Below are 12,112 nucleotides of genomic sequence, written 5' to 3'. Positions count from 1 at the left end.
CCGACGGACGGTAGAGAGGGCACGGCGGAAGATGGTAAAACAAAAACAATAAGGCAAGCAAACGGAAGGGACCCTCCTCCAACGTGGTAAGCGCGTCAGGGCGAGGGGACGGCGAGGCGGGTGGAAGACGCAGGGGAGGGGGGGCAGCCCGAGGAAGAACGCACGCACACACAAAAATCGGTGGGGAGCACGAATGGGGCACAGGGGAGCGGAGAGAAGAACAAGTGCGGGCACCACGCCATACACTCGCCGGCACGAGCAGCAAGGGGGGCAAGAGAAAGGATGGGGAGCGGAGGAGCAACGGCGAGGAGAGCGCTGCGCCGCCGGCCCTCCACTGCCTTTGCCCCCTCGCCACCACCCCCCACTCACCGCTGCCCCCCGCCCATCTTCGCATTGCGCCTTGCCCATTGAAAGGGCGTCCAAGGCGCGCCCGCGCGGCAGTGAGCCACCCCCACCCCAAGGCGACTCACTACCGCTCCGAGCGACCCCTCGCCCTCGCCGCTGGGAGCTGCAGAGACGCACTGCTACACCATCCGCCTGCCCGCGGGATGAGAAGTAGCCTCGTAGCACGTGGCGCCTGGGAATTCGTTCATCAGAGTCATCTCCAGCAGCACCTGCTGCGTAGAGCAGGGGGTGCACCAGAAGCCATAGCAGCAGTCCTCAAGGGTAGAGCCTGAAATACCGTACCGCTCGCGTGCCATCCGGCGTGTCTCGCTGGCAAAGATGCACGACACATTAAAGATAATGATGGTGCAGTCACAGAAGGTCATCAGCAAGCAGTATGGCCAGTGGATCTCCTTGCGGTTGTTCGTCAGCATATTGCACTGCCGGCTCAGCTGGCAAGGTGCACAGCACCATGACTCGCAGCATGAGTCGCAATCTTTACAGCACACACACAGCGAGAAGTGCCACCAACCGCGGTTTGCGACCGCGTTGGGGCCAGTCGGCCCGCCCGGTGGGTAGTTCAAGATGTTCCCATCCTTCCCGTACGCCGACGCGTACTGACCTTTCTGCACGTTAGAAGGCCACTGCGCACCAGGAGGCGCAGAAGTTTTGTACCCGCCAGCACCGTTGCCGGGCACACCCTTGCCCTGCGAAGCCGCGTTGGGGGCGCCCAGAGCCTGGGGTTGCGTATGCATGGCTGTCTGGCGTGGCAGGAGGCGGTGCGCGCAAGAACCAGAGGAGGAGGGGATGCCACGGCCGCAGCGAGTGCGTGCGTGCGTCGGTGCACGACAACGGCTGTATGCAAGTGCACGCGAGTGTGGTGCTGCGCCGGGAGTCGCCACGAGCAAGCAGAGCCACCCACGCGGGAAAACAAAAGAGGAGCTGATTGGGTGAGAGGGCGGTAAGCAGAAGAAAGCAAGGACGAAAATAGAGGCGCACGCAGAGAGAGAGAACCACTTTCGCTCCTTGGGCGAGGAAGGGGGCAAAGAGGATCGATGCGCGGCAGCTGCGTAGAGCGGTGTGCGGAGAGGGAGAGAAGCGGAGGGAAAGCGAGCGACATTAAGGATGTATGGAGGCAACGGAGAGTGCGTGAGATGCGAGGCGGCGGCCAGCCAGCTTGAGAGCCAAGCGGCGGGCCTGTACACCCCTCCGCTGGCACTCGCGCTCCTGAGCAGTACGCCCAGGGCGCGCACAAAACAAGCCGCAATAGCAGAGCACATAGCAATCCTCTGCACGGCACACCGCACGCACAGCTCAGCTATCGCCCACAGGCATGTGGTCGCACGTGCCGGTGCATGAGGGCGATGCACCTCCCACGCCCGTCGGCATTACAGCCACCTCAAACTATCCTTGGACGTGTTTTCCTCTAACGGCACGAGCCCACACGGATACGCATACAGCCGCACAGCGCACCCACACCTCCGCGGCGCCACGGCTAAATCCTGGTCGTCTAGCACGAGCCCTCCTGCCGTCGCCTCGGGCCATGCGTCCAACCGACCCGGCGCGCCCCTCCTCGCCTCTTCGTCACCCGCCGCGGCGGGAGTCCAAAGTGCGGACAGCTGCCGGTGCGCAGCTGGGCGAGCGTCATCTCCGGTCGCCACGTAGCGCCTGTCGCCGCGCGTCGCACCGTGCATCGCGGTGGCGGGGGACGTCGGCCTGGCGTCTGAGACAGGCGACCAGGTCTGGGATGTGGGCAGTCGGTGCCGGGCCCTCTGGCACTGCCGCCTCGGCAAGCCTGTCAGCCCCGTCGTCGTGTTCCAATCCACAGTGACCATAGGCAAGCCCAAACGAGAGGCGCACGCGACGGGCTAGTGGCGCCAGCGTTGGCGTACAGGGAGGCCTATAAGCGGCTCTACCACACGGGACAGCCTTCCTGGCGACCGTTGCTATTGGCCAGGAATCTCACCCAATCCATGAGGGATACCTGGCAGCTGTGTATGTGCTGTGGTGGGTGTCACTGCATGGGCGATCCGCCTCCCCTTTGATGCGCTTTCGGGTTGTCGCGGTGGTCGGCGCGGGCTCTGCGGGTCGACTTGGCAATCAGGCCGCAGCGCAGCTGGGCGCCAGTCATCACTGGCGGCGCCGTGGTGACGGGACCCCAGTCGCCGATGAAGCAGTCGAGCGCCAGGGTGACGTGCGGTGACGTCTCCACGGGCCCGTCTGCGCTGTGCCATGCCCGGGCGTCTTTTCTCGCTCGCACACGCCAAGTCGTTGCCCACTGACCTCACCGCGCCGAATGGCCCCAGCCCGGTCAGGTGGCGCGAGTCGGCGTCCATTCCAGCAACGTGAGGACTGCGTGCGACGCCGCTTAGTATCGGATCGAGAGCCTCCCGAGCCACCAGGTCGCTCTCCCGCACGTAGCCGGACGGGAGGTGTGTCCGTCCAGTAGGGCCGCCGCGGCAAAGCCAGGCCGTCACGGCCCCAGCCCCGTCCTCGAGAGCACGAAGGCCCTGCACCTGCACGCATGTCCTGCTGTATGAGCATGGGGACGCCACCGCCACGCTTCCCTTCGCGTGCCGCACCCGAATGCTGAAAACAGGGGAGGCCAAAATGCCCTACAGGCCTGTGGGGTGAGAGATGTGCGCCCCTTGCAGAATGCACACCGGCATCGAAGACCCGTCAAGGAGCCGGGCCGGTCAGCACCCTTGGGCGCCGTCCAGCCCATTCTAATCCCACTGCACGCAGCGCAGGCGAGGCACAGGCTTACGCTCGACCTCACCGCAGCGCAGCACAAGCAGAGAGGCGGTGCGCGGGTGCGCATGCTTGCTGAGCCGTCCACACGATTCGGGGTGCGCCGGGGCAAACGTCATCACAACCACAAGTCACCTCCGCACACCACGAGCCCGCAGCCGTGCCCGAGGGGGGACTGCAGGCTCGCGGCCTCCCCACAGGGCGGGTGCTGAGCTCTGACACCGCGCTGAGGTGGCCGGCAGCAGCGGGGCCATAAAGCACACAAGGAAAAAGAGGACAAGAAAGGGGGTGCCGCCTCCCGTGGTGCGCAAATAGAGGCGCACGGAGAGAGGTGGGCCCCAATAAGAAAAGACAGCGCCTGCCGTCTCAGTGGAAAAGAGGGACGGGCCCACACGCGCACTCGGCAGTCACGGGGAGATAAGCACGTTGGTGCAGACGGCGGGTGGGTGTCACGGAAAGAGAGGGGCAACGGCGGAAGATGGTAAAACAAAAACAATAAGGCAAGCAAACGGAAGGGACCCTCCTCCAACGTGGTAAGCGCGTCAGGGCGAGGGGACGGCGAGGCGGGTGGAAGACGCAGGGGAGGGGGGGCAGCCCGAGGAAGAACGCACGCACACACAAAAATCGGTGGGGAGCACGAATGGGGCACAGGGGAGCGGAGAGAAGAACAAGTGCGGGCACCACGCCATACACTCGCCGGCACGAGCAGCAAGGGGGGCAAGAGAAAGGATGGGGAGCGGAGGAGCAACGGCGAGGAGAGCGCTGCGCCGCCGGCCCTCCACTGCCTTTGCCCCCTCGCCACCACCCCCCACTCACCGCTGCCCCCCGCCCATCTTCGCATTGCGCCTTGCCCATTGAAAGGGCGTCCAAGGCGCGCCCGCGCGGCAGTGAGCCACCCCCACCCCAAGGCGACTCACTACCGCTCCGAGCGACCCCTCGCCCTCGCCGCTGGGAGCTGCAGAGACGCACTGCTACACCATCCGCCTGCCCGCGGGATGAGAAGTAGCCTCGTAGCACGTGGCGCCTGGGAATTCGTTCATCAGAGTCATCTCCAGCAGCACCTGCTGCGTAGAGCAGGGGCGGCAAAAGTAACCAATGCAGCAGTCCTCGCAGGAAGAGCCTGAAATACTGTACCGCTCGCGTGCCATCCGGCGTGTCTCGCTGGCAAAGATGCACGACGCATTAAAGACAAGCCAGGTGTAGTCGCAGAAGGTCATCAGCAAGCAGTATGGCCAGTGGATCTCCTTGCGGTTGTTCGTCAGCATATTGCACTGCCGGCTCAGCTGGCAAGGCATGCAGCACCATGCCTCGCAGCACGAATCTATCCCCTGGCAGCACACACAGAGCGAGAAGTGCCAGGGCCCGCGGTTTACGGCTATAGTGCCGTCAAGCTGGTGAAATTGGGAGGAATCTTTAACATGTGGAAGCATATTGAACCTCTGATTGTATGGTATTGGCTGGTCATTTGAAGGCCACTGCGCACCAGGAGGCGCAGAAGTTTTGTACACGTCAGCACCGTTGCCGGGCACACCCTTGCCCTGCGAAGCCGCGTTGGGGGCGCCCAGAGCCTGGGGTTGCGTATGCATGGCTGTCTGGCGTGGCAGGAGGCGGTGCGCGCAAGAACCAGAGGAGGAGGGGATGCCACGGCCGCAGCGAGTGCGTGCGTGCGTCGGTGCACGACAACGGCTGTATGCAAGTGCACGCGAGTGTGGTGCTGCGCCGGGAGTCGCCACGAGCAAGCAGAGCCACCCACGCGGGAAAACAAGAGAGGAGCTGATTGGGTGAGAGGGCGGCAAGCAGAAGAAAGCAAGGACGAAAATAGAGGCGCACGCAGAGAGAGAGAACCACTTTCGCTCCTTGGGCGAGGAAGGGGGCAAAGAGGATCGATGCGCGGCAGCTGCGTAGAGCGGTGTGCGGAGAGGGAGAGAAGCGGAGGGAAAGCGAGCGACATTAAGGATGTATGGAGGCAACGGAGAGTGCGTGAGATGCGAGGCGGCGGCCAGCCAGCTTGAGAGCCAAGCGGCGGGCCTGTACACCCCTCCGCTGGCACTCGCGCTCCTGAGCAGTACGCCCAGGGCGCGCACAAAACAAGCCGCAATAGCAGAGCACATAGCAATCCTCTGCACGGCACACCGCACGCACAGCTCAGCTATCGCCCACAGGCATGTGGTCGCACGTGCCGGTGCATGAGGGCGATGCACCTCCCACGCCCGTCGGCATTACAGCCTCTTGGAAGTATGTAGAGTTCATAGCGGAGATCTGTGAAGGGGAAGCCTTTGAAGTGTAATACGTCGCTTTTTGTGTGTTTGTTATTGCTGAGGAGGAATTCAGCCGGTGAGGTTGAGCGGTGCGTGTGACCCAAAAGGTGAAGCCAGGAGGGGGGAGAGTGAAAAGATGTAGCGGGGGCTCCTGTAAAGGAGAGGAGGGAAAAACAGGGCAGGTCGTGTGATGGAGCTGTACACGAGGTATCTAGTTCAGTTGTGCTGAAGGCAGAGTGAATTGTGGGTCGCAGCTGAGCCAACCTAGTTGAGCGCGGCTTTATGTGGTACACGTGCTAGGAAATTTGTGGTTGTATATGAGTGGCTTTGCAGATAGCATGCACTTTTAGGTGAAGATGTAGTGGGGGACTTACGAGTGGTGGCACCGCTCGGGGCTGAGCTTTGTCCTTCCTTCTTGTGGGATTGTGTTCTCAGTTATGGGAATGGGTCTGTGGGTCTGCGTGTCACCTCCAGAGTTTCTGCATTGTAAGGAGGCTGAGGCATACGCGCGCACACTCAGCCCGGTACACAGAGATAAATATACAGAGCACGAGCACACAAGCAAAGGATAAACCAGCCGAGAAGCAGTATGCCGCCTCGAGGATGCTCAAAGTGCGGCAGCTTCGCACCTACGGAGCTGCCGCACTTCGCTCGCTTTTTGGCGCCATGGAACGTGTCTACACGTTTGAGTAGACATTTTAAATGGCGGTGACAAGGAAAAGGTAGACCCCTGGTATCGTGATCCTCTAGTAGGGAAAGAGCACATTGTGTGGTTGAGGGTATGTGTGTGAAGGCAAAGGAAGAAGGGAAGAGGAAATGGCAGAGGGCAATCAGGATGTCTCGTTCCTGTCACAGCTCTATATGTGTTCTTCCCCACCGCCTGTGGCCTCCGCCGCTAAACTGCGGAGAGTCTCGAGATCGCACGAGGGACTACTCCCACAGGTGGATACTTCACCACTGGTTGGCGCACTCGCTTTTTTTGTGAGTGCCAGCGAAGCGATCAGGCGTATATCCCAGCTGCCCTGCACGCATAGTTGATGAAGTCCATTGCTCCGGCAGTAACGATTGTACTCACTCGTTTAGCTGGACGGGCTATCCTATGCAGTGCAAGTGCAGCAACACCGGGTGGCGTTTCCGACTTCCCGCAAGTGCACGCCCTCGCACCAATGGTCCATGTCATGAATAACCTCGCTCAAAAAAGGAATGGCTTTCCTTCCCCTCTCGCTCGCTCCCTCCCTCTTGCTCACCCCATGCCGTTGTTCTTCCAAGCGAGTGCACTTGCTCAACACAACCTTGACCGCGCTGGTGTGGTGCAGTGTGAAAAATGAGGAGCTGAGCCCTGCACACGGGTCCACGAAGAGGACAACGCAAGAAGAGTGGAGAGAGCTGCTTTTGGTAATGCCTCGTTATTGGTGGTTAGGCCACACGACACCGTGTACGCCGCGGTGGAACCAGGTCAAAGGAACAAGAGAGCCAGAGAGAGGTTGAGAAAAAAGCGAGAGAGCTGTCGAGCGGGCATCCGGTAGTCACTGCTTGAGCATTGGTGTGTCACGAGGTGGCAAGCAGTATCTGTCTGCGCACGCAGATGCTCGTGTCCATCCATCCAACTGTTCTATGATCACGTCAGGGCAGTGCTAGGCCTTTCCTTGCCTTTTCCCCTGCTTCACAGTGCTTGAACAGGCTGTAGACGAGCGATAAACCATAGTAGGGAGAGGCTGTTACGCTCTCACAAACGCATACGCAGCGGACCATATCGGCACAAGTCGTGGGCGAAGCGCTTTTCCATTCTTTGTTGCTTTATTTTTCCTCGTGCAGCGTTTCCCTTTCCTCTTCGCTGGGTGGCTCTCTACATGTTATTCAGGCAGGCCTTCAACGCGTGCTTGGCAGCTCCGTCAGCTCACACACAGGAACACCTTGTAGCGTCAAGTCTCCCTCGCACGAGTATCTGCATCTCCGCAGACACCTCACCTTGGAGCGTGGAAGCACGGCTCCATCACTTTACATAAAATCAAACACCTTTGCTTTGCCGTCATCCCCGGCCGTAACGAGCATCGACGGCGACGCAAACATTTCGCGGACCGCTGCTGTGTTCGCCCTCAGCTCGTATAGCAGCTCTCCCGTCTCCACGTGATGCACGAGCAATCGGCCGTTGCCGGCGCCGGAGAGAAGCAGGTTGCCGATCACTTCCATCGAGTAAACAAAGTCGTTGTGGTCGGTGATGACGCACACCTCCGAAAAGTTGCGACGGGCGTCTCGCACGACGATGCGCTGGTCGGCACCGCATGTTACAATGAGTGGGGCCGACACCGCCGTCAGAGAGGGGGTTCGAATAAACGTAAGCATCCCACCTCTATGTAGAACGTCCTGAAAGAGCGGCTTTGCTGAGGACGGCCCGCGCGCATCCACGACGGTGAGCACGCCGCCTTGGTCGCCGAAAAGGACGAGGTGTCCTACGTCGGGGTGCATGAGGTGACCCAAGGAACCGATTTGGCCGCGCTTTGATGAGGCAGTCAGGTGGCATTGCGCCGTCTCCACATCCCACACTTTTACAGTGCCCTGCCGATCTCCTGAGAGCACCTCCGTGTCTAACCAGCTGAACTGCGTCACTGGGCCTTTGTGGCCGGAGAGGCAGCCCACCTGCCGCCCACCTACCGCCCCATTGAGCTCCCAAATGCGTATCGTCCTATCGTAGCTCGCGCTCATCACAATAGACCGGCCGTGGCGCTCGTTCACCTCGATTTGACTAATGCTGCTCGTGTGCCCTAGCAGGTCCACGCACCTTGCCGGCCCACCGCGGATGACGTCACTCCACAAGCACAACTTGCTGTCCATGCCACCAGAGATCACCCGGCGGTCCGAGAGGAAGCGGCACGCTGTCACCCACTCCGTGTGCCCGCATGTCTTCGTGTACAGCATTTTCAGCTCACGCATCGTGCACAGATCAAACACCCTCAGCCCGTGATCCGCCGACCCGACGACGCACAGCGGCGAGGAGGCAGAAGGCGGCGCCGCTCCGAACGCACGGGAAGCGGGAGCGCGTACCACAGCACCAGGTGCCGCCGCTGGAGGCACCAATACATCCATGCAAAGCAGGTTGCTGTCACTTGCATCAAAGATGCGCCCGGTCGAATCAGCCGGTCCTTCGTACCAAGACGTGGTTGAATGCAGTGTGTCAGCTGTGAGGCCAATTTCAGCATTGGCTCTGTAGTAGGGACTGTCGGCGGAGGTGGCGAACGCCGGTGCCCTTGGGACGGTGGCACCGTCCCTAGGCGCCTGAGAAGGCGCTGAGCCGTAAAACTCGTCGGCTAGCGCGTCCATCTCCGCCTGAATAGTGTCGTGCGCAGTAGAGTGTCCTGCAGTGGCACGAGGCACCGCTTCTGACGAGCAACATTGCGTACTGAGAGGTGTGAACTGAGTGGGGACGGGCCCTCGTCCAAGAGGTCTTCTATCGCGACCAACAGCAGCAGTGGTTGACGGAGAAGATGTTCTGAGCCTGCCAACGCTGCTGCGCGGCCCCCCAGCCACACTGTCACGCACAGCGCCGGAGGGGCGCCCAATAGAGCGGATGCGAGTGGGGGCACCGGGGTCTGTGGTACCTGTATTGCTCCTGTGGCCGCCAGGGGCACCAGAGGCGGCACTGCCACCCTGCGAATACATGTTAAGAATGGCCTTGTGGTACCCGAAAATGGGTTCCGCTAGCGTCTTTTCGGGTGGAGTAATGGTGTGACGGCAATGTGCGAGGCAGAGGCGCACAAGCTGCAGTAAATAAATGTAGATATATATATATGGGTGTGTGTGCAGCTACCCCTGCACAGTGCGTCAGTACCGCAGATCTGTCTTTTGCACGGTGCAAGTGTAGAGCAAGAAGAGTGAAACCCTCAAAAGGACACGGCGGGCCCCCTTCAGCTGCCTTTCCGTGCCTATACGAAGAAAGCGTCTGTAGAGGCAGAAAGAGGAGCGAGCAGGAGAGAGAGAAAAACGCATTGAAGAGAGGATTCTCAGTCGTATGACAGAAAAGGCGGTGGGGTGGGGTGGGGTGGCACGTGCGACTGTGCGTGTGAGAGACTCTCACCCAATGAGAGTAGGGGGACACAGAGAATGAACCGTAGTGAGGGCAGCAGCGCCACAGCTCGTCCAAACGCGCCAGGTGAGAGCTGCTTCGTCGGTGTACAAGAGGGAGCCGGGGAAAGAAGGCCGTGCCTGTCGACGGTCCATTCTTCTCAGTGGGCTACTGGGTCCACCCGCGTAGTAGTGCCAGCATACCTCCTTTACAGCACACGCGCCCCCTAACGCGCACAGCATCGTCCCAGCGCTCCTGTGAGTGAATACATGTTCATGGAGGCGTTTTTGTGAGCTTCACGCCGTCATCGCTCCAGCAAAATTTGAGAAGAATAAGCAGCTATCGATGTCCTGCTGCGCTGTTGCCTCATCACTCACTTGCACCTCTCTCGCCCGCTATGCAGGGTGCGTGCGCTTCTCCACTGGTTGGATTTGCTTTGTCTGAGTCCACTCTCGAAGAAGGTGAGAAGAGCGAGAAAGGAGGCAGGATGAGGGAGGTAATCGAGGTGTAAGGCTGTGTTTCCCTTTTCATTGCCAGAGAACAAGAGCGAAACAAGTACGAGAGGACAAGGCGGAAGGCAGAGACAACAGGCACGCCAAAAAAAAAACTCAGACATCACCAAACGCCTCCACACACGTGCACGTGCGCATATTTTCGCGAGAGAGAGAGAGAGGGCAGTGCGTATCCCAAGATGGACGTTTTCCTTTTTTTTTTCCTTAGCGTGAACGGCAGTGGTGTATTTAATAAGTGTGCGTGGGTGTTTGTGTGGATTGTGTGTGAAAACAAGAGAGCAAGCAACGCAGTAAGCAAGCCAAAGTGGGTGGGCAGGCAAGGGGGAGGGGGAGGGGGGGGGGGGACAACACTACTCAGTAAGGGAGAAAGGAACGAGTCACTGATCAGCAGTACATAACACACACACACACACACACACACACACACACACACACACACAACTTGCAGAACGAGGGAAGAGGAGAAACGAGTCGACTAGCTGAAACGGAGAGTGGGGGGAACAAGGGAGTGACGCGAAGAAGTACGAGGAGGTAATGAGAAGAGAAGGTCACCTTCGCAGTAAGGTGAACAGCAAGGAAGAAGCGATAAAGAGCGAGAGAGCGCGCGCTAGAACAACTCAGCGAAAGAAAAACGAAGGAAGTGGTGACAGTAGTGCAACAGCCTCTTAAAGGTCTAGAGCATCATTGGCGACTCTGGCACTACAGGGGTGAGGCCGCACATGCTCATGCCGGGACACAGGCCGAGAGACGTCATCTCCAGGAACTGCTGCTGCACCGCGCACGGCCCGCACAGCCACGACACGCAGCAATCTTTCACGCAGTTGCCCTCAATGCCGTAGCGACGACGAATGTCTGCACGTATGATATACTCGAGCACAAAGACAGAGGGGACACCGCCTACGTTCAGCGCTGTCACTGCGACGCAGACAGGAAGGTGTAGCTCCGGCGTGTTGTTATAGAACATGTTGAACTGGCGGCTCAGCTGGCAGACCGTACAGAAGTAGCACTCGAGGCACGAATTCATCTCGGTGCAGGTCACACACAAGCTGTAGTGCCACGGGCGGGTGACGCTGCCTACGACCTGGGTCGTCTCTGTCACCGCTACGTCGGCCGCATCTCGCTGCCACTGCTGGCCAACCAGGGAGTACCCGGAGTTTGAAAACTTGGGCATGGTTCTCGAGCAAAAGGCCTCTAGTGAGAGACTGCGAAAGAAGAGTTAGCGAAGGCAGAAAGCTGAGCCACACAAGACGACGCGTAAGTACAAGAAGCGATGCGGTGTCGCCTGTAACGGTGACGGAGAGGCAAAGAAAGCACACGAGATGGACGTGCAATGTCGGAGAAGAGCAAAGGAGACAGGCAGAGAGAGAGAGAGGGAGAGAGGAACACACACAAGTACGTGGGAGTCAAACTAGAGGTGCATAACGGTTTGCTTGCTTATGTATTCTTGGCGTGAGGGAGTTTTCGCTAGGGGGAGGGGGGAATATGTGGTTACGCAGTGCGTGTGTAGCCATCACAGAGACGAGTGAAAGTAAGAGAGCGTGGACAATGAAGCGGATGGAACGCAAGTGAAATGACACAAGACTGAAGACCAAGACACATTAGGCACATGGGCCTTCTCACTCATGAGTACAGCGCGGCTTATATGGCATCTTCTTGCCACCCCCCCCTCACGACGAGTTCACACAGCCGAACGTTCCGATAGAGGGAGAGGAGGAAAAGAGAGACGCCGCAGCGATCCGCAATGTCGTTGATTGCAGTGCCACGAGCTCACCCATGCATGAAATAAAGGGGGTGGGAACAGGCGAAAAGCGCAGAGATGGCCTCTTGAGAGAGCAACAAGTACGCGCACACAAACGACAACAAAACAAATAATAATAATACGTCACATGCGAACTGGCGTCTCACGACTCTTCCAGCTTGGCCTGTTTGACTGGTGTCTCGTGAATTACTGAGCCATGTAACTGCAAGAGGAAAGAGGAGAGGGGGGGTTCAGTGCAAGAGTGCGTGTGATCCCCCTTTACTCCCTTAGGTTGTCGTACACGTAGCCCACATGGAAGCTGAGACCAATCGGAATCGCAGTCTCATCGACACGGAACTTCGCCGAGTGAAACGTCTCGCAGATGCCCTGTAACTTGTTACCCGTGCCT

General features: G+C 59.4%; 5 protein-coding genes across 5 annotated transcripts; all 5 read right to left on the bottom strand.

Annotated features, from left to right (window-relative positions):
- Positions 1-524: 524 nt before the first annotated feature.
- Positions 525-1,139, bottom strand: LBRM_30_1530 (putative ama1 protein; the record flags this gene model as incomplete). Its single annotated transcript, XM_001566733.1, has 1 exon — positions 525-1,139. The coding sequence occupies one exon, from the start codon at positions 1,137-1,139 to the stop codon at positions 525-527; it is 615 nt and encodes a 204-aa protein (XP_001566783.1).
- A 2,967-nt stretch (positions 1,140-4,106) lies between these two features.
- LBRM_30_1520 (putative ama1 protein) lies at positions 4,107-4,721 on the bottom strand (the record flags this gene model as incomplete). Its single annotated transcript, XM_001566732.1, has 1 exon — positions 4,107-4,721. The coding sequence occupies one exon, from the start codon at positions 4,719-4,721 to the stop codon at positions 4,107-4,109; it is 615 nt and encodes a 204-aa protein (XP_001566782.1).
- A 2,670-nt stretch (positions 4,722-7,391) lies between these two features.
- Positions 7,392-9,050, bottom strand: LBRM_30_1510 (conserved hypothetical protein; the record flags this gene model as incomplete). Its single annotated transcript, XM_001566731.1, has 1 exon — positions 7,392-9,050. The coding sequence occupies one exon, from the start codon at positions 9,048-9,050 to the stop codon at positions 7,392-7,394; it is 1,659 nt and encodes a 552-aa protein (XP_001566781.1).
- A 1,588-nt stretch (positions 9,051-10,638) lies between these two features.
- LBRM_30_1500 (hypothetical protein, unknown function) lies at positions 10,639-11,136 on the bottom strand (the record flags this gene model as incomplete). Its single annotated transcript, XM_001566730.1, has 1 exon — positions 10,639-11,136. The coding sequence occupies one exon, from the start codon at positions 11,134-11,136 to the stop codon at positions 10,639-10,641; it is 498 nt and encodes a 165-aa protein (XP_001566780.1).
- An 846-nt stretch (positions 11,137-11,982) lies between these two features.
- LBRM_30_1491 (putative N-acyl-L-amino acid amidohydrolase) lies at positions 11,983-12,111 on the bottom strand (the record flags this gene model as incomplete). Its single annotated transcript, XM_003723157.1, has 1 exon — positions 11,983-12,111. A coding segment is annotated over one exon (129 nt), but the record flags the coding sequence as incomplete, so codon positions are not given.
- Position 12,112: the final 1 nt, after the last annotated feature.

The sequence above is a fragment of the Leishmania braziliensis genome, chromosome 30 (assembly GCF_000002845.2).
Source record: "Leishmania braziliensis MHOM/BR/75/M2904 complete genome, chromosome 30".
In the NCBI taxonomy this organism is placed as follows: domain Eukaryota; phylum Euglenozoa; class Kinetoplastea; order Trypanosomatida; family Trypanosomatidae; genus Leishmania; species Leishmania braziliensis.
This window is presented reverse-complemented; position numbering and strand designations above follow the sequence as displayed.